The sequence below is a fragment of the Pogona vitticeps genome, chromosome 6 (genome assembly GCF_051106095.1).
Source record: "Pogona vitticeps strain Pit_001003342236 chromosome 6, PviZW2.1, whole genome shotgun sequence".
Lineage (NCBI taxonomy): Eukaryota > Metazoa > Chordata > Lepidosauria > Squamata > Agamidae > Pogona > Pogona vitticeps.
The window spans coordinates 15,508,693-15,535,560 of NC_135788.1; the positions used below are offsets into that span (position 1 = coordinate 15,508,693).

General features: G+C 37.7%; 1 protein-coding gene across 5 annotated transcripts in view; it reads right to left on the minus strand.

Moving 5' to 3' along the window:
* Positions 1-26,868, minus strand: part of CCDC7 (coiled-coil domain containing 7) — a 119,190-nt gene that overhangs the window by 8,672 nt on the left and 83,650 nt on the right. For 4 of the 5 annotated variants that reach the window (XM_078378545.1, XM_078378546.1, XM_078378544.1 and 1 more), the window contains 18 exons: positions 26,717-26,818; positions 24,629-24,754; positions 23,896-24,009; positions 21,795-21,917; positions 20,860-20,979; positions 19,537-19,653; positions 18,211-18,330; positions 17,635-17,760; positions 16,199-16,300; positions 15,002-15,100; positions 12,840-12,962; positions 10,623-10,736; positions 10,232-10,339; positions 7,781-7,903; positions 4,455-4,529; positions 3,534-3,626; positions 2,160-2,246; positions 1,115-1,240 (listed from right to left, as the gene is read on the minus strand). In XM_078378545.1, coding sequence (XP_078234671.1) covers positions 1,115-1,240; positions 2,160-2,246; positions 3,534-3,626; positions 4,455-4,529; positions 7,781-7,903; positions 10,232-10,339; positions 10,623-10,736; positions 12,840-12,962; positions 15,002-15,100; positions 16,199-16,300; positions 17,635-17,760; positions 18,211-18,330; positions 19,537-19,653; positions 20,860-20,979; positions 21,795-21,917; positions 23,896-24,009; positions 24,629-24,754; positions 26,717-26,818 — 1,998 coding nt within the window. Of the gene's footprint in view, positions 1-1,114; positions 1,261-2,159; positions 2,247-3,533; positions 3,627-4,454; positions 4,530-7,780; positions 7,904-10,231; positions 10,340-10,622; positions 10,737-12,839; positions 12,963-15,001; positions 15,101-16,198; positions 16,301-17,634; positions 17,761-18,210; positions 18,331-19,536; positions 19,654-20,859; positions 20,980-21,794; positions 21,918-23,895; positions 24,010-24,628; positions 24,755-26,716; positions 26,819-26,868 lie in introns of all 5 variants that reach the window. The other variant, XR_013537752.1, reaches the window with a different exon arrangement.

Genomic DNA, 26,868 nt, shown 5'->3' on the forward strand with positions numbered 1-26,868 from the left:
ATGCTATACGTGAGCGACCTGGCTTTCTTCATCGTGTTCATTATACATTCATACTTCTATGTGCCAACTAAATCCCTCACCTCCAGAAAGGAATGTACAAGTAGGGAAGCAGACACCTGTACTCACTGGAGCACAGTGGAGAGAACTGACCATCAAAACAAAGCATCTCTTCCAATGCAACTTGTTTATCAAAGCACAATGGCTACTTTGATGAGAAGAGTGTTGATCTCTTGCACCAAGGCTTCAGATAGTGGAGTCAAATAGAACATGTTTGTGGGTGGAAGTGTCAGGTCAGGGAATCTGATGCCTGAACATCTCCCTAAGATCGTCACAGAACTTTATAGACCTCTAGGGAAAAATCAAAATCCTGTGTTCTTCACAGCTGGCATTATGGAAATACGTTTGCTTTGTTTGGTGATTGGTCTCCAGGATTTAAGCATAAGATTCCTTTGATGTCTCGTTTCAGAAACATGGAAAGACTGCCTCAGTCACCCATCTACAATATCAATACATTTTCAGCTCTATCAGCTGTTTCTAACATCAAATTTCAGTTTTTACAGTCAGGAAGATTTAAATGGAGGTCAGTGAGAAAACAAATGGAAACAGAGTAAGAAGTCTAAAAGTTCTGCTTTTTAAAGCATCATAATATAACAAGATGCAGTCACAAGTTCAGGAAAGAAGTACTGTAGACAAAACCATCAGATAGAATTTTAAGTATTAAAAAATAAGTACATCCAAAACATTCCAAGAATAATTTTAAAACCACTGGATTTGGATTACAACTCTTCACTCTCAGAATTGGAATGTTTAAAATGTATCAGGATCACTTTTGCAAAACGTAAGTCTACGAATGCTGAAGTCAGTGAGGCCTCTAAAATGCTGCAACAGAAGATTTTAAAGTTAACTTTGTTTAGATCAGATTGACAATCAATTTTTTTTAATTACAATCTAAAACAAACTGGGCACTCATTTGCCAATGTAATATTTTACAAACTCTGACTGTTCTGATTTTAAATTGAGTTGCCCACTACTGCAACAAAATATCCTCTGGGTTCCTGAAAAAAATATAACAATGAATCAGAATGCTATTTTTGTCTGCATTCTTTTTACTTACCCAGCATGCTTGCTTGCTGCTGTTGTAATTGTTGCTGTGCAATTTGCAGTGCTTTTTGCAGATTCGCCTTATGGCTAGGAAGCAGACTCTTGTTATAATTTAGTATTTCTTGCAGTGCATCATCCACTGAGAACAGCAATGGTTGTCTTAAATCAATAAAAGTATTTTTCAGCAGTGAAAGATCCTGTTTATCTACAGTGCAGAGACTGCTTCTGAATAATCTGTGCTGAATCAGTTCAGTTTGTGTATGTAATAGGCATAGTCAGATGGATACACCTGACTATGTGTCTAATGCCTGGGATTAATTTTAGAATGCCAATGTTGTTCAGGGAACTAACATTTATTTATATTCCTTTGAGTTTTCTTTGTTTCCCCTACAACAAATGTTTAAAGGAATAATTTAAGTCCTCTGCATCTTAGCCCATTACACATTGTGACTGTTTAAGAACCAAACGAGAATGTGCTGTCTTAGAACCCATTTCCCTTCAATTTTCAAGCACGACGTTCAGCATAAAAGGACTTAGCTTCTGAACGGATGACAGAAGAGAAGAGGAAGGAACTAAGCTTGTGATGTTTCATATAGGAAGACCTTGCCAAGACAATGGTGCACTCCAGACTATTTGGAGTACAGGGGACAGTCTTAAGAGACTTAGTTCATCACAGTCGCTCCCCCTGTCTATGAGTCCAAGGCCAACACCTGAATGATGTTTTCTGGTGCAGTCAATATTTTCCACAGACATGAGGGATATATTGCATACACAGCTCTCATCTAAGACAATTTTCAGGATGTGGTGGCAAAATCTTTTCTCTATACATACAAAGGGTTTCTATCATTGGCCAAGATCTTCTAATCCTTGGTCTCCACATTTAAGTCCTTGGTATTTCTGCATGTCAATATCTCACTTAAAAAAAAAGATTCAAATGACCTTGGGTACAAGATTATTTTCTCGTTCTGAGCTCTGGTATCTTTCTTGCCAAATGCTCCTAACCTTATTCACCGAAATCAGGGCCTCAGTATCTCTCCAAGATACTAATCCATGCTTACCAGGATGTCTGATGTCAACCCCTGAAGGACTAAGCAGCGGCAAAGTCAGTGGTTGTTGCCTTCTGGATGTACTCTCTATTTCCTTGTCTGCAACAATAAAGATTTAGGCACAGCAAACAGGCAATTATGCATAAAATCTAGTACCTGACAGTTACAGCCACAGATGGCTCTGAATAGTAAATGGCTGACTGATTATTGCATAATTTCTTTTTATGTACTGCATATTTCTGATTTGTGCATTAAAATATGGGACTCTAGAACTAGCATTAAAATCTCTCATATAACCCTCAGAATTATGCTCTTGGTGCTTCTGTCCTTGATTTATAATACCACCCACATCAGTTAAACCACTCTCTTGGATGGTTTATAATTTAAACATGCAGGCTATACATTCCCCACCCCCTGAACTGGGTACTCAATTTATCAACCTCAGAAGGATGGTAAACCTGACCCTGCGACTGAACTCAGGTAATAAGCAGAGTCTTCACTGCAGTACTGCAGTTTAACCACTGTGCCACAAGGCTCCAGGTACATACTGTGATAATCATAGATTAATTGGTCTCTCCAAATTATACAGAGCCAATGCAAAATTCAGCATCCAAAATATTGTCTGGTGAAATCTTTATAGAGCAAACATCCCTAGTCTTCTACTAAATGCACTAGTTAAGTTTCTGAAATCTATTCAAGATACTGGGTTTGACATATAAAGTAGCAGGCTTGGGGCCAGAAAAACACCTCCTTTCTTATGAGTTTGACTTGAATTTGTGGTCTTCAATGCAGGTCTTTATGTATTTCCCACTAGCCTGAGAGAGGTAACTAGCACCTTCACTGTGGAAACTGGCCAGGCTCAATCATTGTTGAACTTCTGGTGGACAGCCAAAACTGAACTATTTGTATAGCCTTTGATATTTAAAAAGTGTTAAAAATTTTGTTTAAATATGTTTTTTTTAAATGCCTTTTACCCACTCTACTTAGGTATCATGGGGAGACTGTAGTGAGCAGAAAGAAAAACTTTTAATAAATAGGTGCATAAATAAATCTTTGGATGAGTACTTACATATTTCCCTTGCATATATCACTGAAATGCCATATTTTCTGAGGCTATCCAAAGATTTACTGATTCACAGAATCATTATACATAAAATAGTGTTATGAAAAAATATAATTGTTTTACAAACAGTCAGAGTCCACATTTCCTTCCAAATACAGCAAAAGTCCACATACAAAATACAGGTAAAAAGCAACATAACAATTTTGCATTCTGTTGCCAAAGAAATGGAGGAAAGCAGTCAAATAAATTTGAATTGTATACATGTTTACTCTGGAACTTAATCAGTTCAATAAGAAGTTCCATATATTCACAACATTACTCACATATACTTTTGTCTTGTTGGTCCTGGACTGCAGCATCCAATTCTATTTCTGGTGTTTTGATATCTGTATAATCAGGCTTTGGTATTCTGGGCACTAAAATTGAGAGACAAAATTAATATAAAATTAATTTCTTGTACATATTTTCCCCAGGATCTAAAACAACAGGTTGGCAATATGTAGCTGCCCTCCAGAAATACTGGGTTAGTGCTGAGCATATAGCCAAACATGGCACTAAAGTACAACTGAAACAGCCCTAGATTTCAAGTTATGATATGCCCCCAAAAATCTGTTGTTTCAGTACATCAAGGAGGGTCATCATATAGCCCCCAGACTTCTCTCTCTCTCCCTTTCTCGCGAGGACCCAGGTTATCAGATTTTAAAGGTGACTCTCTTCCTGGACCTTCTATGAAGCCCAAGCTGACACCTCTGGGCAGGGATTCTACTCCCAGTATTTCTAGGCTCATTTCTATTGAGGAGCTGGTGGTTTCATATCCCTCTACTTCTTGGAGAAGAGGGGATGGCATGCCAACATAGAGACCTGTCTCCTAGTTACCTTTTTCACAATGACAAATAAATAGGTGAACAACTATGCATTATGTTTCTCAGATTTACTACTGATACATAATATCTTCTCAGCCTACTCAAAGATCTGTTGATCAGGAGGTGGTTTTTGAATGGTGGAATTAATTTTATGTCTAACTCTAGATTAATATTTTAGATAAGTATGCATACATAAGTGGAAAAACAAATTTTGTTTTAAGAAGCATACAGAACCCACATTTCCTTCCAAATAATTAGTTCCTCAAAAACATTTTGAGCAAATGTTGACATAAAGTGTTATGTTCTACCATGTCAGAACTTTTGTGTGTTTATTGAGAGACATAACTGTTCAATTGGACTCAGATAAGAAGTGTTGCTTACAGACAGCATCGTCCTGTTGGTCCTGGATTACTGTTCTTTTTTGTGGTGTACGATCAGACTTGAGTCTTCTAATTACTAAATTGATTGGAGGAAAGAAAATATATTCATATTAATACTTTTAATTGGTACCACATTATTTGGGAGAATGACTTCAGCTGTGAGAGAAGGGAAAGTTACTTAGCTTAGTATAACTCTTAGGGGGAGAAGAAAGTATGGTTGGCAGGCCCCCCAGTACAGTAAACAGCACAGCAGTACTGGCAAGGGAAGGAAGAAGTACAAAAAAATGCAGGGCTCGCAGCAGGGCAAGAAGGCATGCCAAGATGAGGAAAATCTCTGCACAATTTGGGTAAAGGAATGGAAGAGAGAAACATGGAAAAAACACATTTTCAATTTCCTGCTAATGTAGACCATCTGTGTTTAAGCAGCTCTCTTCTCATAGTCAATGTAAGGGCCAAAAAATGAAAGGGAGAGGCTCTTCTGTGTTTTTCACTTTCATTTTAAAATGAAAGTCCCATCCCTAGCTGAAATTGTACTTCTGGAGACTATACTTCTCCTCCACACCAATTTCAGCAATTACAGTAGTTCCAAAATCTTTGGCTGCCAATTTAAAATGCTTGCCAATCGCTGCTAAATTGCTTCCTGAAATAAAATAAAAAAATCATTGATTTTGTAATCCCTCACACATACATATTTAGGACTTGACTCCTAATTTTTAGACCTGACCCTTGGCTCTGCCCCCCTCCCCGTACCAGCAATGCTAAGGAGCAACAACAATAGACTTCTCTTTCCTCTTTTGTCACAAATGCATTGTCGCTACTTTTTTGTAAAGTGTGTCATACTGTATTTTTAAAACATCAAAGATAATGGACATTCATGGGAGGATACATTGGCTGAAATCCTGTTGCTTAACATAGTAAGTCACACCAGAATAAGCTTATTGAATCACTGAGGATTTTGTGAGTTAACTTCTACATAAGGCCCATTGATTCAAAGAAGCCTACTCTAGTTGAGACTTGCTACGCTAGAGTAGGTCCATTTGAATCAATTGCAATTACAGAGAACTTGCCTGACCAAATCCTCACTAAATCAATAGGCTTACTTGAGCAGAATTAGAAAACTTTGCAACAAGATGTCAGTTATCATATAACTGACATATTTTAAGCATAACAACAAAGAATCTTCAGGAATCTTAAATTTAGGAGTCAAAGACCTAAATAGCTTGGGACCTGAATATTTGAAAGAGTGTCCCTCCATAATACAGTAATTATGCCCAGTTAGTAAAATCACCACTCTGGTCCATGTGCTTGTAGTCTCAAGATTAGATTACTGTAATGCGCTCTGCGTGGGGCTACCTTTGAGATTGATGCAGAAGCTTCATATGGTGCAGAATGCGGCAGCCAGACTTCTTACTCGAGTGAGAAAACATCAACATATATCTCCCACTCTGGCAGCCTTGCATTGGCTACCTGTTTGTTTCTGCATTTATTTCAAAGTATTAATGATGACTGTGAGGGTTCGATTTCTGCCTCCCCATTTTTGTTCAATAAACCAGACATTGTGGGTACTTCAAAATCTTTTGTGGTTTTTATTTCTTTGTCAAACGATAACAAATCAGGAACAGCAAGCTTGTGTAACTTCTCTTGAGGGACCAATGGGTCTCTCAAGGGTGACCAAAGTTCAGTTTCAAAGGGATTAGAAGATTTAACTGCCCAGTGGGTCATAACCTGGCAAGTCTCGGCCAACATCATCCTCTGTCAACAGCGGTAAGGTCTCCTCATTGCCCTCATCTCCCCAAAGCGGGGATCCCTCTCCCGGGTAGGTTCCCCACGGTCTGGGAGGTGTCTCATCCGTCGCACCTCTGCTGCTCGCCATAGCTGCCACTCTTCTGCTTCACGGGCTTCCCTCTCCTCTTTCAGCCTCTTCCTCCACTCTCTCGCTTCTGATTTCCCCCAGTACGACAGTCGCGGGGGTAGACTTTTCCACCATCTATAATCGGCCTCTTCATGGGGAACCTTCACTTGCTCCCATAGCCCCGTCCATGGGTCTTGTACCCAAATCAACTCCCAGCCCCCCGGTATGTTATCCCGCCCTGTATTTATATCCCCCAAGCCTGCCTCTACCGTAGACTGTCCCCCTTCTTCCCTTCCCGCCAAAACCTGCTCCGTCTGGGTGGACACATTTAACCCTTGCAGACTCAATTCCAGTTCTCTGGCATCTAGGCTTTGATGTATCATCCGGGGCAGAGTCGGCGGTGGAGAAGTTTGTATTCCTCTATTGGCCTTAGGGAGAGACGGGACTTCAACGAGGGCCTCTGCTGCCTCGTCTCCTTTACCACAATGACATATAAAGCCCTAAACGGTTTAGGACCTCAATATCTGGCAGAACGCCTTCTCCCACCTAGATCTACCCATATCACTCGATCTAGCTAGGAGAGGCAGCTGAGGGGCCTAACAGCAAGGGAGACCCGAAGAGAAAGAACAAGAAAGCGGGCCTTCTCGGCAGTGGTCCCTCAGCTCTGGAACAATCTCCCCCCAGAAATTTGTCTGGCTCCCTCGCTGGGCATTTTTAAGAGCCAACCTAAGACCCAGCTCTTCAGACAGGCCTTCCTTCCTGTCAATACCTAACTTATTTCGCCATCCTCTAGTGTATTAATATTGTTGTTTAATTATATTTTAATATTGTTGTTAGTCACCCAGAGTAGACTTTGATCTAAATGGGCGGGATATAAATTAAATAAATCAATAAATCAATAAATCTGCAGGTGAGGCCCTCATCCATATCTCACCACTGTGAACAGTATATGGAGATGCAGAGGAGGTCCTTCCTGGCCGTAGCATCCCACCTAAGGAAAGCCCTCCCTTTCTGAGGCTGGGTTGGCACCAACAATGGCAGCATTTCAGCACTGTCAATGCATACTTATTTATTAGAACCTTTGGGGACTGATGACTGTGGCCTGCACAGGTTTCACAATGGTTTTTATGTTTCAGTGTTTGAACTTTGGTTGAAATTGTTTGATTTTATATTGTTTTACACATCTTATGTTTTAAAATAGTTTTATATGGCTCTGTTACCTTCTCTGACATCCTGTGGGTTGGCTATAAATGCTTTAAATAAGCAAATAAATACATGTTTTATTTAGTATAAGCTTTCATGAACAGTAAGTAGCTTACTTCATCGAAGTAGGCTGCAGTTCATTAAACCTGTTAGTTAAAACTTGCTAACCTTAATAGTGTCATAAGCCTCTTTGTTATTTTTGCTCCTACAGAGACCAGACTAATGTAAGCACCCCTTAGAAATGTATGTTAGACATAGCATTCTGTACTTACCTGGTGCTTTACTTATTTGTATTTGCAGCCCTGAGTGTGATGGTTTTATTTGTTGCTGATCTGATGATTGCGCAGTTATAATAATTCTGGGTCTGCCTGGTGTTTCTGAAAACTCTCTGGGGCCTGAGATTTTTTATTTCCATGAAGAAAATAAAAATGAACAATCAGTCCAATGTACCATTTCAGATAAAACTGTTTTACATAGCTGACAATGGTTGCCTGGAACAGTTAAACATGTCATTTGTAGATTGTCCTGCTGTGCAAAATATAATAGAAATATATATCCAGAACACAGACAGCCACTGAAGCCACATGATACCACACTGAGGTTTACCTCATGGGTTTTGTTTGCTGAATTAACCAAGTATTTAATTAATTTATTCTGTTGAAATTTTATGATCAAATAACAATAACAATAACAATAACAATAACAATAACAATAACAATAACAATAACAATAACAACAACAACAACAACAACAACAACAACAACAATAATAATAATAATAATAATAATAATAATAATAATAATAATAATAATAATAATAATAATAATAATAATAATAATAATAATAATAATAATAATTTATTGTCATTGTAAGTATATATTGACTAATGATCTTTTTCTCATTTACCATTTCATTTTCAGCATGCAACTGTTACTGCATTCTCCCAGGGACAGAGAGAGAGAGAGAGGGGACATATTTGGCTGAAGCCAGTATCAGACTCCTTTCTCTGTCATGTATGTCTTTCATACAGTTCACCTCTCTAATGGAGATAAGAGGTTATGAAGTCTCTCTGTGCACAGTGTCAAATGCCTCCAAAGTCTTCGATCTGGAGAAAGATTCTAACAAGAGATGGGCATGAACCCCCAGTTCCATGGTCCTGGCGCATTTCCAAGCCTGCCTCCTCTGGCAGGCGCCCACTCAGAGCTAGCACCTGGAGGAAGCAGGGCAAGGAAGTCGGGGATTGCCTCTAAGTGGGCACCTGCTGGAGGAGGTGGGGTTCAGAACTGCGTTGGAACTGAGAAACACCTGTTGGGTTGATAGCCAAACTGGCACAAACCACTGAAGCACCGGTTCATGCCAATCTCTAATTCTAGTCATACCTGGAGTTAGTCTTAATCATTTCTCTTCTATGTACTGTTGAAATGGGGAGGAAATAGTTGAAAATAACCAATGAAAAACTGTTCCTGACCAATTTCTGTCCCATTTGGCAGAAGCCTGCCAGAATTGAAAAAGGTATCAGGACATTCTGACTATTGAGTGACCTAGCATGAGGACTGGCCTCTCACTTTGTATACCTTTTTGTCACAAATAAAATATAATCTCAAGAATACCATGTGTAAAATCCACGCATGGCTATACATGAACTCATTGTAAGTCTGAGACACTAGAGAGGGAGAAAAGTTCTTGCCATAAATTCCTGATCTCAGTATCTTCTGTAAGACATTTAGGATAGTTTGTTCCCCATGGAAAGCATTCATTATTTAATAACAGCACTAGGCCATAATGCAAAATGATCTCAAAATCTAGACAGCATAATTTAGGTGCCAACGTAAGTGCTATGTTGAACTGCTAATGAAACAAAGGAATTCAGAAAAAGAAAACTTCCCTTTCCCCTGCAGTTTTGGAAGGGCATTCCAGAAGCCTTGGACTGTGTAACAGCCACATCATCCCAGGTCTCCAAGTAGTTTGAGTTTCCAAGTGCATCAGTGTTAGTGGATACCTACTCTCCACAGAAGCCTCTTACTGAACAAATTCAGTGTCCCATTAATTTTATAATGTTTACTGACAGTATGTAAGATTACTCATCACCCTACAAGGAAACAGTTCTCTTCCATGAGTGCACTATCCTTAAAGACTGTAAGAATATCTGGCATTTGAACTGGTAGAGTCAGTGCTGTCAAAAAGGAGTAACTATTCTGAAAGCATGGACAGTGATGCCCATAGAGGCTTTTCTATAACAATTTGATACACCATCATTCTAAAGATGAGGTGTTTTGTTTTTTTAACAAAAAAGATGGGACACCAAGAACAAATGGAGAAGATAATATGCATTATTTCATTTGCTAAGAATGCCTCTGGGCCCAGAAGCAAAGGAAAAATGAAGCTGGCATCTGACTGGAAACCAGCACGTGAGTTCACAGTACAGCTGTCTGCCTGGTATAATGAGAACAATATGTCATAATAAAACATAGTTTGCTTAACCGGGCATGAAAGAAACCTGTTATGTGAATATGAAAGATGAATATGGTTGCCCACAAGCAACAACATCACACATTTTTAATAAGAAACTGGCATCTTGTTCAGTTGAACTGAGTTCTTGATTTTCTTAGAACATTGGCCAATCCTTACACAGTTTTGCTTATTTGTTCACAAAACAGTATGGACTTCCAATTATCTGAACAAAGATGTTTCCATTATACAAGTTAGCTGTTCTCTGACCTTACCAGCATGTCTCATTTTTTCTATTTTCTCTGCTTCAAAACCAGCTTGAAAATCTTTTATATTTGCTTCTAGTTTGGCAGCTAAAGCCTTTCGTTTTGCAGTTTTCTCATCTACAAACCAGGAAAAAAGTTATAAAAACTACACATGATTACAGTACACATGATTAAACACTATCCCCCCCCCCGAATTTCTGAAAGTTACAGGCAAAAATCTTCTAAAATTAATTTGTGCACACGTGAAACAACAACAATATTTATATCAATTCTCAGATTTCCCATTGTAATTATGCAAATTATTTTATTATGTCAAATAATTATCTGTAGGTCTGTGGAACTTGTTAAATGAGCCTATTTTATTTATTGATCCTTTTTTTAGTCCAGTCCTCATACTTACCGATCTGTCCATATTTCGTGCCAAAAGGAGCAGCTTCTGATTGCAAAAGATCTATTGGAACTACCATAAGATCTAAAACATCTCCCTCTTCTGATATATCTTCAGTAATGTCCTCTACAAAAAAAACAGGATAAAATATCGAAACAGTTAATTATTTCTCTTTATGGATACCAACAATTACACTATATAATCTAGAAATGCAGTCACTTCATGGAGATGACTGATTTTTCAATCAATGAATCAGTAAGTGTAAAACAAAAAAGCATATTAAAAATTATACAAAAAGCACCCCACAAATCGTAGCAACTGAGCAATCACTTGATACATTATTCAGCAGCAGTCTCGTGTTTATCATCAAGCACATTAATACAAACGGTTAGACCCAAGCCAATATAAAGCTTTACAGGTAATAGCCAGTACTTTGACTTGAGATACCGTACTTTGTTCTGGGCTATTAAAACAAGAAAGTGCTGTTTTTGCCTGTGGTGTCACTTGTTCCACACTATATTGAGGCTCTTTGTAGCCTAAAGTCCTCTCATTACTGATAGATTCAGGTAACAGGTGGATTTTATATTATAAGAATTAGGGGATTCTCAATGGTTCCAGCTCTTGGTTCCCACTGTCCTGTATACAACAATTTGTTCATATGTTTAATTTATATGCATGCTATTGTCTTTTTTATAAAGGAATAGTAGAGATCTAGCTAGGAGAGATTTTATCACAAGCATCAAACTATTTGTAGGGCAGTATCCAGAACACCATTCTATTCTATATCTAATTAAACTTCAACATGTTAAGTGTGGTATTACACTTTAAAGATATCTTTGGAAGTGGGGAAATTGGAAACCTAATCTCAAATTGCCAGCTCAATAGCAGCAGCTCTACAGAGAAGAACTTCTATATCATAGTATAACCTAGTGTGTTGGGGGGAACCACAAGAATGACCACTTGAACTAAGATTTGATTCCGTACCTCCGCTGAAGAAGTAGTGCCACCATGGATTCGGAAGGAGATAATTCATTTCCATCCATACAGCCCCATGAAAGTGCAAGAATCCTTTTCCTTCTCTGAGCCACCCCTGCAGCCCTCCATATCACCCTTGACTCTGCTCTGGAGGGATATCAGAAAGATATCACGAGCATGCAAGGTCTGTATAGACATGGGAAGAACCACCTTCCCTTAAATACATAGAGCTTCTTCCATTCACTCTAAAGACTCTTATCAGTTGAGTTTAGTGTATCTGTTCTTTATATGGTTACATTTTTTCTTTACTCTTGTTATAACAGTACAGTGGGGTCTTGACTTAAGAATGGCTTGAGTTAAGAACATTTTGACTTAAGAACCGCTCTCATAGGAAAATATTGACTTGACTTACATACTTAGATTTGAGTTAAGAACTGAAAAAAAAACCACGTGGGAGGCAGGGAAAGTGCAAAATTTGAACTTTCAGTTAACTGTTGGCCAGTGAAAAGGGTGCCTGTCTGCTTCCTCACTCCTCCCAGCGTTTAGAGAGTGGATTGGGAGTCTTCAGACTGCCTGGTACTGTCCTGCCTGGACTGTATTTTCCCTGCCTTCCCTGAACCTTTCTTGACCTAAGAAAAAAAGAAACAAAATATCCCCCTCTAGTGATCGAAGGCAGAATAGCAGCTTCCCATTAGTTTCTATGGATGGAAAAGAGCAGATACGGATCAAATGGTTTTCAATGCATTCCTATGGGAAATGCAGATTTGACCTGAGAAATTTTTGATTTGAGAACCGCCTTCCAATACGGATTAAGTTCTCAAGTCAAGACCCCACTGTAATAATCTTAGAACTGCAGAGCTGGAAGGGAACCTAGGGATTCAATCCAGCCCCTGTTGGGGAGGCAAAGCAGAAAACTGAACTCCCAACCTCTGGTTCTGCAGCCAGATACCTAGATCACTGAACGATCTTGTCTGTTCTTCTTTACAATTGTTCTTCATATAGTTGCAAATTTGTACAGTTTCCGTAACCTTAACATGCAGGATAGGGATACCCAAGGAGAATTCTGGCTTTTATTTTTATTTTTCACTCCTTAACTCCTGTTGCTTGTTAACAGTATTTTTTAAAAAATAAGGAACTTATTTAGACTTCTTTCATAGTTTTCTGTAATGTCATAATCAGTCTTTTGTAATGGTGTATCTTTTTGAAAAATGAAAAGAAAGCCAACAAGAGAATGACCACAGATAACGTACTTACCAGGCACGCTGCCTTGTTGAATAATGCCTTTTTGTTGTAGATCCCTGATACTTGATTGCAGATAAGTAAACAAACCCTTTCTTTGTTCAAGGAACTCTTTCACTGCTTTTTCTTTATCTTTCTCTTTAAAAATAAAAGAAGCAATTTTAAAAAAAGTTAAATTCTTTAGGTCTGTTGTCTCCATACCACTGCCATCTTATTCTAGCAATTTGAAGTACTGTTATAGAGACAACCCATGACATGAAAAATGCTGCACATTTATATAGCTGACTATTTATTTTGTATTTCTAGGTTGTATTTCAAAGGAAGCCTTTCCAAAGCAGATCACAAAATTAAAAAAAATACAGTGGTGCCTCGCTTGAAGAGGATAATCCATTCCAGCAAAATCACTGTAGAACGAAATTGTCGTCAAGCGAAAGCAAAAAACCCATTAAAATGCACTGAAAAACGGTTCAATGCGTTCCAATGGGCGAAATACCTCAGCATTCAGCAAGGATCCTCCATAGGGTGGCCATTTTCCGGTGCCTATACAGCGAAAAAGCCTTCCTAAACACAGTGGGGAGGCATTTTGAAACAGTGGGTGGCCATTTTGAAACCAGATAATCAGCTGTTTTGATTGTTGTAAAGCGAAAAATTGGTTCCGGAAGCAGGGAACCGATCATCGTCAAGCGATTTTCTCCTATTAAAACATTGTTTTGCAATCACTATAACGATCGCAAAATACTCATCGTTAAGCGATTTCCTCATCTAACGAGGTAATTGTCAAGTGGGGCACCACTGTATGAAGCTTTGGCTACAGCTACAGAAGTTACTTCAACCAAAATAAAATAATTAAATAGCCACAACAATTAGAAAAACACCACAGCACAAAAAAAGTCTGTGTTTAATTAAAAGCTGCCTAGGACGTGGTCATGCAGCAGGTTAAACCGCAGAAGCCTCTGTGCTGCAAGGTCAGAAGACCAGCCATCGTAAGATCAAATCCACATGACAGAGTGAGCTCCCATCGCTTATCCCAGCTTCTGCCAACCTAGCAGTTTGAACGAATGTAAATGTGAGTAGATAAATAGGTACCACCTCAGTGGGAACATAACAGCGTTCCGTGTCTAGTTGTGCTGGCCACGTGACCACAGAAATTGTCTATGGGCAAACGCTGGCCCTACAGCTTTTAAATGGGGATGAGCACCACACCCTAGAGTCAGACACAACTGGACTAAATGTCAAGGGGAACCTTTACCTAAAATACGTGTAACTGTGAAAATAATGTGCAGTTACCAATGCTGCATGGAGTTTCATCACCTGCAGCCCTCCAAAGATTTCTTGCTTCTACAAATTATTCAGGATCTACACTCCTATTTCTACATGATGTTCTCTTTCCTCCAATCCCATCTTTCGCATTAAGCTTTGACATAATTCCCTATTTACAAACTGCCTGTAACTATATATGTAGGTACAGCTGGATATCTTTATCTTTTTTCTATACCAACCTTTCCATTCTGTCTATCAACACACAAAACTATATTTGTATCAACACACCTATCTGATATTTAAAGCATGTTTTTATCCTGCTTCTCACCCAGAAAATCTCCAGAGTGGCTCACAAGGAATTAATAAAACAGAGTTAGCTGCAGCTGTACAATATAAAAAGTCATGACATGAAAGGAAACAAATATGATAGGAAAGAGGGAATCATAAAATATTTTTCAATTTCTAGACCTGTCTTCATTTTCTTCCTTCTCCGTTGCTCTTGTATTCAGGTTTTGAGTCTGAGTCCAGAAACAGACTTTAGAAAGAGCCCATAATTAGAACTGAAAGCATGTTTATGCTTCAGCAAAATGAGGTTGTTAAACCAGATGATCCCATGTTTAAATTCTGAAGACCTATCTGCAAACTAAGCAATCTGATCTGCATAATAAAGAACTAAGCAAATAATAATTCTACAACAAAAATAAATGAAAATTAAATGTTCTCAACTTTGGCATGATTGTGGCACAAAATTGCAAGTAGATGTAGGCTTGATTTAGTTACAATAAATCATATAGAAAGAAGATGAAGGTCTGTAAGAAGCAGCATAACTGACTGAAGGGACAGAAGTACTTGATATGAATTAGATTCATTTCAACACAGTATTGTTAATAATCTAATATAGCAATTTTTGTACTTACTATCTATTGCATATGCTTCTGGATAGCCATCTAGAGGAGGGACTTCCCATTTATCAATTAAGTTCCTCTTTTGCTGTTTTAGTTTATGTATTTTTGATCCTAAAAAAGTGAAAAAGAAGACTATTTGATGAAGAAAAAGAACAAGATGTTTACCTGTAATTGTGGTCACACATATAGGTTTGTTTTGTGCCTGAGTGAACTTCCTCAGAATCATCTGAGGTTAAAGTTGTTTTAGGATATGCCCTCTCCACAATGGCCGTTTCCTGCCTTGAGGGTAGTCCTCCGTTTCCCCTTCTATTGGGATAGAAACAATAGGAATTGTGTGGCAGACTGAGGGGAGGAGAGGTTGTGTGAATTCACAGATGACCACTTGAAGAACTACACTTACAGTTAAATAAACTGTCCCTCTTAATTGTGGCCTCTGTGAAATCATACAGATGGGTGACTGGCAAGCTCACTTACTGGATGGTGGGATATCAAGCCAAAACAGAGGAGATCACCACTCTACCAAATGCAGTATCAAGCGTAGTCCTGATGTCCAATATATGATGAAAATCAAAAACACTGACTGTATTTCTTTCCTGATGGAGGCTGAGAGGCAGGGTTATAGTGCTTGGAAGTCAGAACTGGGGACCTGGAGGCTGACTGGGATGGTCAGTATGATGAGACGCCTTCCTTAGCTCCTCGGTTGATACCAAACTAAGATTTTATTGCTACATCTCATCATTTGAATGGGTCCATGAACCATAAGAAGGTGGGAATGGCCATTAACTGAAAAATGGTAACAAACAAATAACTTTTTGTGGGGGGGGGGAGAATAGCGAAGCAAAGAGGAGAGAACAAAAATACTGTAGAGGTAAAAGGCAACTATGTATAGATGGTTTTGAAGAAATTTAACTATGTTACTGGCAAAAAGGGAACAGCAGTGGCAAAAAAGGAACTGGGAATGAGCCTCAGGTGGGGGGCATGTCTGATGGAGAGGGCGTGTCCTAAAACTTCTTTAGGTTCTAGAAGATTCCAAGGATGTTTGTGCAGGCACACAACCCATACGTGCGATTTCACAGACTGTGAAGAAAAAGTGTATGTAAAGAAGTTTTGTTCTCTACAACCAAGTCTTGTGTTTCTTAAATCCTTGAGTCTAAACTAACTTGGAATAAATGTAGCAGTATAAACAAGAAAGTCCTAATTCATACTCACTTATATTATTAAATTGGTGATGTGAAAGAGCCTCTACTTCTTCCAATTCATCCAGTTTTGTTTCTAGTCTTGAAAGTTCTATCAGATCATTAACTTTTCTCTCTACAAATGCAGAAATTATTAAATTCAACAACTGAAAGCATTGTTTAATATTTCCTTTATCTGCAGAATTATGCAGGATATATTCAAATCCATGATAAAAGCAGAGACTGAAATGGAAACGCTGAATAATTTTGACAGTCCCTGTTTGCATTTTTTAACAGCTAGGGGGAAAAAAGAAAACATAATTCTTATTTATTTGTTTTCATCTCATGTGAGAACAGCAGTCACTGGAGTGAAAATGAAAAACAGCCTATTTGCAAGCAGTGTGTTGTATGTATGGACATGAACACTATTATTACACCTTTCCCCTATATTCCATCCAGAAGACCTTGGCAAGACATTTTAGTTTGGCATGCATTAATATTCCCCTCTGTGATCTTTGCTTATTAGAGGTTACCTGGGGAAAGAGCCAAATGAAAGAAACTGATAGGAATTAGTCTCATTTGTGTGACCTGAGGTCACTTGGGAGAATACAAGTTGTTTACCCCAGATGTAGGGCCAAAGATTATAAGAAGCACTTCGCTAGACAGCTCTAGCAGATGTTTATTGCTCTGATGTTCAATTCCGCTGTGATTTAATGTCTTTTTCTGTTAACAGTTTGCTCATGATTGAGATGTTTTGTTACCGTTTTATCAATTAGTCAACTGTAAATATCAAGAAACTGGCATCACACATTTCATCAACAGGTGCACCTACTGCAAAGGTATCAAAAAATAAAGACCTGAGATGCCATAATTCAACAAGCTTCAGTAGAGACCCAGACTGCAGGAGATGCTGTTTAACTTCTGATTTTTTTGAGTTACCCACTGGTCTTCTTCAGGATCTTTCAGGGAGCAGAAGGAGCATGAGAATTCTACAACTTTGCTATTGTAAGGTTTACTTTGCTATTTTACGGCATGGGATTTCTATTGTTTTGCTATTTTAAGGTTTATGCTTTCTGTTCCACTATCTCCATCATCCATACCAGCCTCCATTGATCTGTTCATTGTCCCTGAGTCCAAAAAACCCCATTGTAAGCCTTGGCAAGATACTATATATCCACTACAAACCATGCTCTCAAATGACGTTTCCTTCCCACAGGCCTTGAAATCTGTATCTGCTTTCATTAAAACAGATTTGGAACCCTGTGGTGGGAAAAGCTGCTTAAAGAGGTGGTTGAAGCAGGGAAATGGTAGATGAGAAAGTGAGGGAGGGTGCCAGTGGTTATCTTCAGCTAAAGGTATTGCAAAATGGGAGATACTAAATGAGGAGCAATGGTCAGTCCCTGATGTTAGCAGTAGGGTTTCTGAGTACATAACTTAAAACAATTCTATAGAATATTAATCTGTACTTCCCATCAGGTCTTGTCATGACAATATGGTCTGAGTCAACATCCTGTGCTTCTTGCATATCTTCAAGAAATGTTTCAAAGTTTGCTGCCAAAAGTGCTCTCTTTTCAGCCAGTTGTTGCATTTTCTGTTCTGTATAAAGAAATGCCACTGTTACCAGTCACATTGTAAAGCTGTTCTTCACAGAAGTAAATTGGCAGACAGGCTTTACAAGCCCAATATGTTTTGTTAAAGAACTTTTGAAATTTGTTTAATTAAAGAAGACGCAAATTAAATATCATAGAGGTCATATGTCTAAATAGTCATCACCACAGCTCTACTAATGCAATGATACAAAATTCATTTACTCCAAAAGAGAGAGTCATGTAGTGGAGGAATGTAAACAGTTCTCTTTATCCTCCTGTGTTCAATTTACTTTAACTATAGGCCTTTTCTTATTATCATATTGCATGTCGTATCTTCTCACAAGAACCAGCATAACTTTCCAGTACGGTTCTGCCCTAATTGTCAAGTACCAAACACTAGTGAGGAGATATACTGTACAGGAAAGTCCAATGTACTAAAATTTAACACTTCACTCACCATTCATACCATGCAATCCAGAACGTTCCAACGCCTGCAAATCTTTCATTTCTTCTAGATTTAATTCCATATTTTCAAAAAATACTATTCTCTTCTCAGATAACTTGGCTAATTCCCTTTCTATAAATGGAAAAGTTTTAGAAATATTAGCTTCATAAATCAGTTATTTTAATGGCTTGAGGTGAAGAATAATTATCTGTTACTGAAGAATATTGCCACAAAAATGTACATAGCTGCATTTCTAAACAAAAGAAGCTATGGGGAAACATTTTTATACTTCTCTAAGATATAGAAGGGTCAGACATCAATGAAGAACGATAAAAATATTGATCTAGAGCAGGATAAGTCCTCTAAAATATTCTACAATAAAATGAATTTCATCACACAGGCAGTCAGCAAAAACATTTTATATTGTTGATTCTTTTAAAAAGTGGACTCTGTTTATACTCAGAACCTAGCCTTACTGATATGATAGTGACTGAGAAGGCCATATTAAAAGACAGGCACCACAATGGAACTTGGCAGAGGTGTTAAAGGCATCATGAATGTTTTCCCCTGTAATACTATATGGAGGCTGCAGTACAGAAAATGATGGCAAGGACTGAGGTGCCTTGAAGTAAATGATTGACATAAAGATATAAATTCAAATCTGTAGTTTATTAAGTGAGTTTAAAGTAACCCACTTCTCTCTGCAACCATGAGCTAGACTTTCCTGGGATTCCATCAGTTTGAAGAGGTACGCAATTCTTTCTTTCCATCTTATAAGCTTGGCATTCTCAGCTGTTTCTTCAAGCTTCATAGAATGTACGGGTAACCCATTATGGCACAAGGAAAGCATGGATGGTAAACTCACAATGCCTTCATTTAGTCAAAACATAATATTTTTTGGCAGTGCCAATTGAAATAATAAGAAACTGTTTGTCAGATTTGTATTCTTATCTCCTAAAATTTGATTCAAGGCAACCATTAACAAAGCTAAAAATAAGGTTAGATTGTGTGCTAATTTTTTAAAAAGCTAATAGAAGTGTTTCAGTATGTTTTACCCAATAATTTGAAGGGTCTTAGGAGACACGGAGATGATTTAGAAGGCATTAAATGGGGAAATACATGACTATAAGTCTTCTGCTAGTGAAGGGATATGATGGAGGCAGGGAAGAAATATTTTTCACGTCAAGATCTAGTGATTTAATTTCAGCATGCTTGGAATTTTCTTTATCAGGCAAAACTACTTACACACACCCATTCTACCACACAAGTAAAGTAAAAATTTCTTTAATCTGTGAAACTGTGTTTTAAAAATAATTGCATTTTCACTTCCATACTTACCACTGGGTTGCAAAATTTCCACCTTGCCTGAAACAAGACCTTGTATTTCTCGCACAATTGCCTCTAAACCAACAGCCAAAAGTCTTCTTTGTTCAGTGAGTTCCTGTACTTTTTGCTCTATCAAAACAATACAACATAATTAAAAATATAAAAGTTCAATATAAAAAATGATGCATTCTGAAAGGCAGCTTTTTGATTTCTGAAGTAATGACAATAAATAATGTTACAGTTTTTACAAATGTACAACCCTTTCTGAAAAGCGTTTCGACTTTATACTGTATATGAATGATTATTTCAGAGACCATGATTTTTAAGATCAACCAGAATAATCCTCAAAGAAATAAACAATCAGAAACCACAGCTTGCTCTTTAAATATTTTTCATTTAGTTTTTTATTTAACTTTTATCTCTACGAAATCCACAATATGAATTATATTGATATTTAGAGTGGCTGGCTCTACCCCATCCCTTACCACTTTGCTCAAGTGAGTAATTTCAAGCCTGAAGTAAAGAGATGTCTGCTCCCATGTAGGCTATACATACAAGCAAGAACTCAGTTTTTCCAAGTTTCCTCCTTAAGTATAGGGCCTACATATTTAGAATTATTGCTATTTGTTTGAGCAAATAGTGGCAGGTCTACCCTTCCCTCTCCTTCTATGTTGACGAGACCAGAAAAGGTAAAAAATGAATGATTATGTTTCCTCTATCTTTATAAAGCAATCTCTTTTAACACAGATCACTGGTGGCCTCACCTTGGAAGCCCATGCATGACCATGCAAAGACTCACGAGGAAAGAATAACTTATCTTTCTAAATGTGATATGAGCTAAATCAGGATATTCTGGGAACAGATTGGGGTGACCTTGGCTTCACTAGATCCAAAGTCCCATTGTGCTGACAGTAAATCCCTGGGTTGGTTCCTGTACTCGGGCCAGCCTAAAGCTGGGGAAAGATTTCCTCTCCCATAGCAACTTTCCTTTACAGCAAAAAACATAAACACCAACACCAACACCACCAACAACAACAACAACAACTTTTGACCCTGAAATAATATGAAGTCTGGAAAATATACCATCCCCTACACTGACCAGAGAGCCAGCATGGCATTGGAAGTTGTAGATCATTTGTCAGAAATACCCCATCGCAATTTCAACTTCTTTCATCAAATATTAAGAAACAAACATTAAAGTAAATATCATGCTAAACTAATCCCCATATTCCTTGTATGATACCAAAATAATTTTCAGATTGCTTCATTGATTCTTCATCTGCTGCAGATAATTCTTACCATGCCTTAAAGTACCAAAACATTTTAAATGCTTACCACTGATACCGTCTGGCTGGGCTGCTGCAAGAGCCTGTGCTTCTTTCAGATCTTTCAAATTTGATGCCAGATTTTGCAAAAATATTCTCTTTTTTTCAGATAATTCTTCCAAAATCTTTTCTACAATTGTAATGTGGAAGAAGGATAAATATACAGAACCTGTATCTTTAAAAAAATCTCCTGACTCTATCCAAAAGCTAACATTTCTATTAATATTTCCTGGGAGAAAGGCCTCTGGATAACTCATTGTTGACCATAATAGCTGGCGATGTGGAGGAGAGGGACTGTGGGCTAGGAGTTCATTCAAAAACTAAGCCTACACTAGGACCTCAGCACTGGCTAATGTTCAGTTAGCAGCAAAGAGGATATGTTTGGGTAAAAATAACCTTGAAGATGGTTCGAGATTTCCACCTCTAGTATCTTACTAACAAAACAGTCCAAAGGCTGGTTGTGCTTATGCTTCTCCTTTCTGGCCTTTGGCTTGCTTAGGCATCAGCCGTCTTATTTTTCCTGAATCTCTAAGTGCTGGCAGAGATTTTGGATGCAGAAATCATACCACAATGTTGTCAATATCAACAGTGTTGATGGTTTGGAAATGACAATGGAGTCAGTGTTTCAGTTGTTAAGAACAGGAAATTAAGGACTGCAGCCAGTTTACAGATGGAAGATATTACTGGAGTGTTTTCATCTACAGAGATGGCCTTTAAAAGTAAATAAGATTTTGACTGAGCAGTAGTTTTTTGCTTTCTTCTGGGCAGAAAACACTGATAGATTTTACCAGTAGCTGAATTATGAAACTTCCTAAACAGAAAAGGGCATTTTGTGTGTCCATCAGTGAGGAGAATGAAAAGGAAATACAGAGCAAATGCTGGAAGGAAGGAAGGAAACATTCTGCAACAAACTTTTATGTTCCTAAGTAATTTTTCCATGCTTACCTCTGGTCTTTTTTCCAACTTCCTCTTGAGGAAGACTCTCTATATCTTGTAAATCTTGGATAACTGCTTCGAGACCTGCAGTCAGAAGCCTTCTTTCGTCAATGAGGTCCTGAACCTTTTGCTCTACATAAAAATGTTTTGGCAAAATAGACACATGCTTATTAAATGCAAGCTTCAAAGTACATGAGCATTTACACTATAAGTTACAGTACCTGTAATTGTGGGTCTTTGAATGGCCATCTGTGAAGACACACAGTTGGGTTTTTGTGCCTACACAAAAGCAATCCGGGAACATTCTGAAGCTGAGCTAGTTTTTTGGTGGAAGCCCTGCCCACAACTTCCATTGCATGCAACTAGCACCCTCCTGGAGAAAAGACTATGGTTTCTGTCCACTACAAGCCTAAACAGACACTGAAGGAGATGGGCAAGTTATGTGATTCCACGGATGACCACTTGAAGAATCACAGTTAGGTAAGGAACATGGCATTCTTCTTTGTGATCTATGTGGAACATGCACCCACCTCTGATAGTTTACCTATCAGAGGTGGGTGAGTAATGGCAGAACCATCAATAAGACTGCTCTCCCAAACTAAGTATCTTTATGGCCTCTCATATCAAATCTATAAAGGTGGGTGGTTGAGTGCAGGTAGCAGCAGCTTTGCAGATATCTAGGACTCCTCAGAGGGCAAAGGAGACCACAAATCTAGTTGAATGGCTCTTTATGCCTAAAGGAGGTAGAATTTGGGCAAGGTTAGGCTAAAGAAATGCATCAAGTGACCCAATGAGCAAAGTGCTGTCATGAGACTGGGGAACTTTCCTTAGATCACCCACAGCACACAAAGGGACAGAAGCTTTTGCAAAAAGCTGATGTACATGAGATTTTAAAAAAATGTTCTCATTTCATCCAGAGAATTGAGGTTGTGTTCAAGCAATGATACAAACAGGTTGCAAAAAATGCAGAAAAGAAAAAAACCTTAGGGAGAAACACAACATCTGTATGGACCACTTTATCTGCATGGAAGACCAGGCAGGAAATGTCACATCTGAAGGCACATATTTCTGATGCCCTTCTAGCTAAGGCCGAGGTTAGACTAAGGTGATGCATCTGCTTCAAGAAGGCCTTAAAATATGGCACAGCTGGGATAGATGAGCCTTGTCTAAGCAAAAGAGGCAACATATATTAAGATTGGTGGGAGCTATGCTGTTGTCATGGAAATGGCACTTTTTAAAGCCTACAGCCCTATGATTGCTACTTTCCCCCTCCTTTTGCTAAGCCCCATGGGGCTTAGGAAGTGGCGGGGAAAACAGCAGTCAAATTTTCTAATTTGGGGTTAGAAAAGTGGGGGTTGTCTTATACACGGGGGCATCTTATAAACAGAAAAATACGTTACATGTATGGGAGCAACAAAGCAGATCAAGTCACTGAATGGCCAGCCTCCCAGCTAATACTCCACCTAGTGCTCTTGCTAAGAATCTGTAGGGTGACAGGATGGGGTACTCCACCAAAATGGCTTTCTCCTATTATGTGGAAGTGAGGCCAGCAAGTCAGCTCTCTAAACTGGGCAGTTGCCTACAGGCCTTCTCCCCCTTATAAGAGCCATTTTTAAAGAGCAGATTATCATACTTGCTTATTCCCAACAATATCCAATGTTCACTGTGGGCAAGATACTGAGACTTTCCAGGCAAGCTGGAGACAGTGACCACAAAACTATTAAAGTTCCCATAGATAAATACACAAAATCCCAAACAAGAATACATTTCTGTAATGCATACTTTTTACACAAGTGTAAAGTAGGATGTGATTATTCTTAGCTCCTCATGTGAATGGGCAACCAGAAGAATAAATGAGATTCAACATATGTACAAAAGAGTTCATATTTTATTCTATAAATATGCTACAAGGGTATATTTTGTTGTGATTATTAAGAAAATCCTTCAGATATATTGGACATGTGAGAAGGAAAGGAACTGCCTATAATTTTATTCATATGGTTTAAGACATCTCCTTTTTCCATTCTGCAACCCAAACTCATGTTTAGGTTTCATCATTAAAGACAAAAAGATCCCATATAAGAATATGGATGTATACAATCAAACTTACCATTTATACTGCTTGGATTGGTAGCTGCAAATCTTTGTGCCGCTTGCAGGTTTTTCATATTCATCTCCAAACATTCTAGCAACCACTTTTTTCTCTCCAAAAGCTGGCCTGAATCTTTTTCGAAGAATGGAAATTTAAAAATTAAATTTAAAAATCCTGATAATTTTGGGGAGAGGGGATCCAGTGATTACATCAATTTCATTTATTTAGTCATTAAATTTATACCCCACCCATCTAGACACAAGTCTACTCTTGTGGAAGGAAGTCAAAGGAGGCATAGAGCATTTTTTGGTATTTGTGTTTATCTATAAATACAAAAACTGAGCATAAGGCAGAGATTTGCAACATCTCTGCAGGAATCCCTGCCCCAGGAATCCTCGTCTCAGTGGGTGGCAGCTGGAGGAGGCAGAGGAGAGAAGCAGACACTCCTGCCAGGACTGGACAAATGCCCTAAGAGGAGGGGAACAACAGCGCATGCTGGCTGGTGAAGGGAGAAGCTGGCTGGGGGTGAGGGAAAGGAACACTCCCCCATGGGGCCGCACCGAATGATGCACGGCATGTCCATATCTACTACAAAAACTATCCCCAGCCACCACCAATAAACTGAGCAATGTATTATGGACCTGAAAATATTTCAAGAAATTGGTAATAAATATCATTAATAACTCCACAAAGATATTGAGTAAAATCAACTTCTGATTTTTGTTTAGTGACCAACTTATTTTGTACTCACCAATGGGTTTTATTGTACTAATGGCCTCAGAAATGTGAGCTTTCAGTTCTTGTATATCTTGCACAACAGCCTCCAGATTTTCAATCAAAATCTTTCTTTGCTCATTTAATTCTTGTATTTTTTTCTCTACATAACAAATACAACACATTTCATAGAAACATTGAAATATATTTACTATGTTAACATGATCTTTACTGTTAAGCATGACAATATAAACTTGCCTTAGTACAATGCATTGAAACGTCACAATAAAAATAGGATCTGACTTTCTGAAATCACTGAATGCATAACATTTCCAGGTTGGATCAGAATTAAGATGGCAATCCAATTCCCTTATAACCTGGTGGGAAGTCATATTGAACCCACTGAAGCCTACTTTTGAGTAAACATGTAGATAATTACTTTCTAAGTACTGTATATTGTAGTTTAGCTCCACTGACATCAATGAGACAAAGTTATTCATGACTAGCACAAGTCTCATTGTTTTTAATGGACCGAAAACATAACCAATGTAGTCTGTATCCTTATGTTATCTCATGTTTGTTTTAAACCAATGAAACAAAAGGAAAGAAAATACAAAAATATTTTCACTTATTATTCAAAATAGTTAAAGATTATTAATGCATATTTTATCAATATTTAAATTAAAAGATGTATAAAGAAATAATTGGTACTGAAGCTAGTGTATTAACATGGAGGGACAACTGAAATGGTAAAGCTTCGTTGCCAAACTAATATATGAAATTAATTGAACCATACTCAGGGAATGCTTTGCCTAAGCAAGCACATGTAGTATGCTTATTTTTTTCTGTTGAAGTCAAACAGATGTAGAATCATTTCTTTAGTGGTAACATTGTGTATTTCTTTTTGCTGATACATGCACAACTGTAGATTGTAATTGTTTATTATAATAATAATAATAATAATAATAATAATAATAATAATAATAATAATAATAATAATAATAATAATAATAATAATAATAATAATAATAATAATAATAATAATAATAATAATAATAATAATAATAATAATAATAATCCTAGAACTGCAGAGCTGGGAGGGATCTTATGGATCATTGAGTCAAGCCACCATCAAGGAGGCAATGAACTCCCAACCTTTGTTTCCAGAGCCAGAGACCTAAACCATTTAGTCTCAATATCTACATATTCTTCCCAATGTAATTTAATTTAAATCTACTTAATATATTGGGGTTTTCAACGGATAATACACATCTAACTATGAAATAAAAGAAATAATATGGAAGTCAAAATATCTGCAAAGAAAATCAAATGATATGATCAGACACTATCTTTTGAAGACACAGATTTCTGCATATCAATATTCCTTCAGGATGGAGAACAATTAATCAACTCTATTCTAAGAAAATTCTGAGGGGCTAATGAAGTCAATTTGATTCATGAAATGTCTAGACACAAGCAATTGAACGTTTTGTGGTACTTTAACGATTTACAGTTGTAATCTGACATATGCTTTCATTGTGCTATTTGGATAAAAGCTTGCACCAGATAAAACTCCGTAGCCCCAAATTCACTATTTCACTCTGCAGAAGACAAAAGTGGCTATCCTGAGGAAACTGCTGAACAGAATCTATGATACTTTCATTATGTTCTGTCAGTAACCTTTATACTAGCAAGCCAAGGTCCTTCTTACTTTAGCTTTCCTTGATTCATTTATGAGCTAAGACCGATGTGGAAAGACAGGTAAAGAAATGGTTTAAAATGTTGATTTTAAAAAACAATTACTTGCTTTTATAGTTATCAAGGCCAAAAACGTAGTTACATTACATTTTAAAGTAATTTTTTATCTTCCTGTTTTTGAAAAAACATTTTTTTTCTTAGCTATTTAAAAATGATGAATTCTAGAAACTGGTGGCCTGGGATATAACACTAGCTTTCTTCCAATCAACCTCAGCAACCTAATCCTCTGTATCAGAGTACAAGCCTTGTGGTGATCCTGTTGTTATAATTACTATCAGTTCAAATAAGAGAAGTGAATACTAGAGCCATTGTTTATGATTGTGACTAAAATAAACATGAGAAATTATTATATACATATGACTGATACCATCTGGTTCAGTAGTTGCAAGAGCATGAGTTTCTTTCAGGTGTGATTCCAAATGTTCCAGCAAAAGTTGCTTCCATTGGCTTAGTTTATACAAGTCCCATCCTATAAAGAGCAATAGTTTTGAATTATCTTTTGAAAGACAGATTCAAATG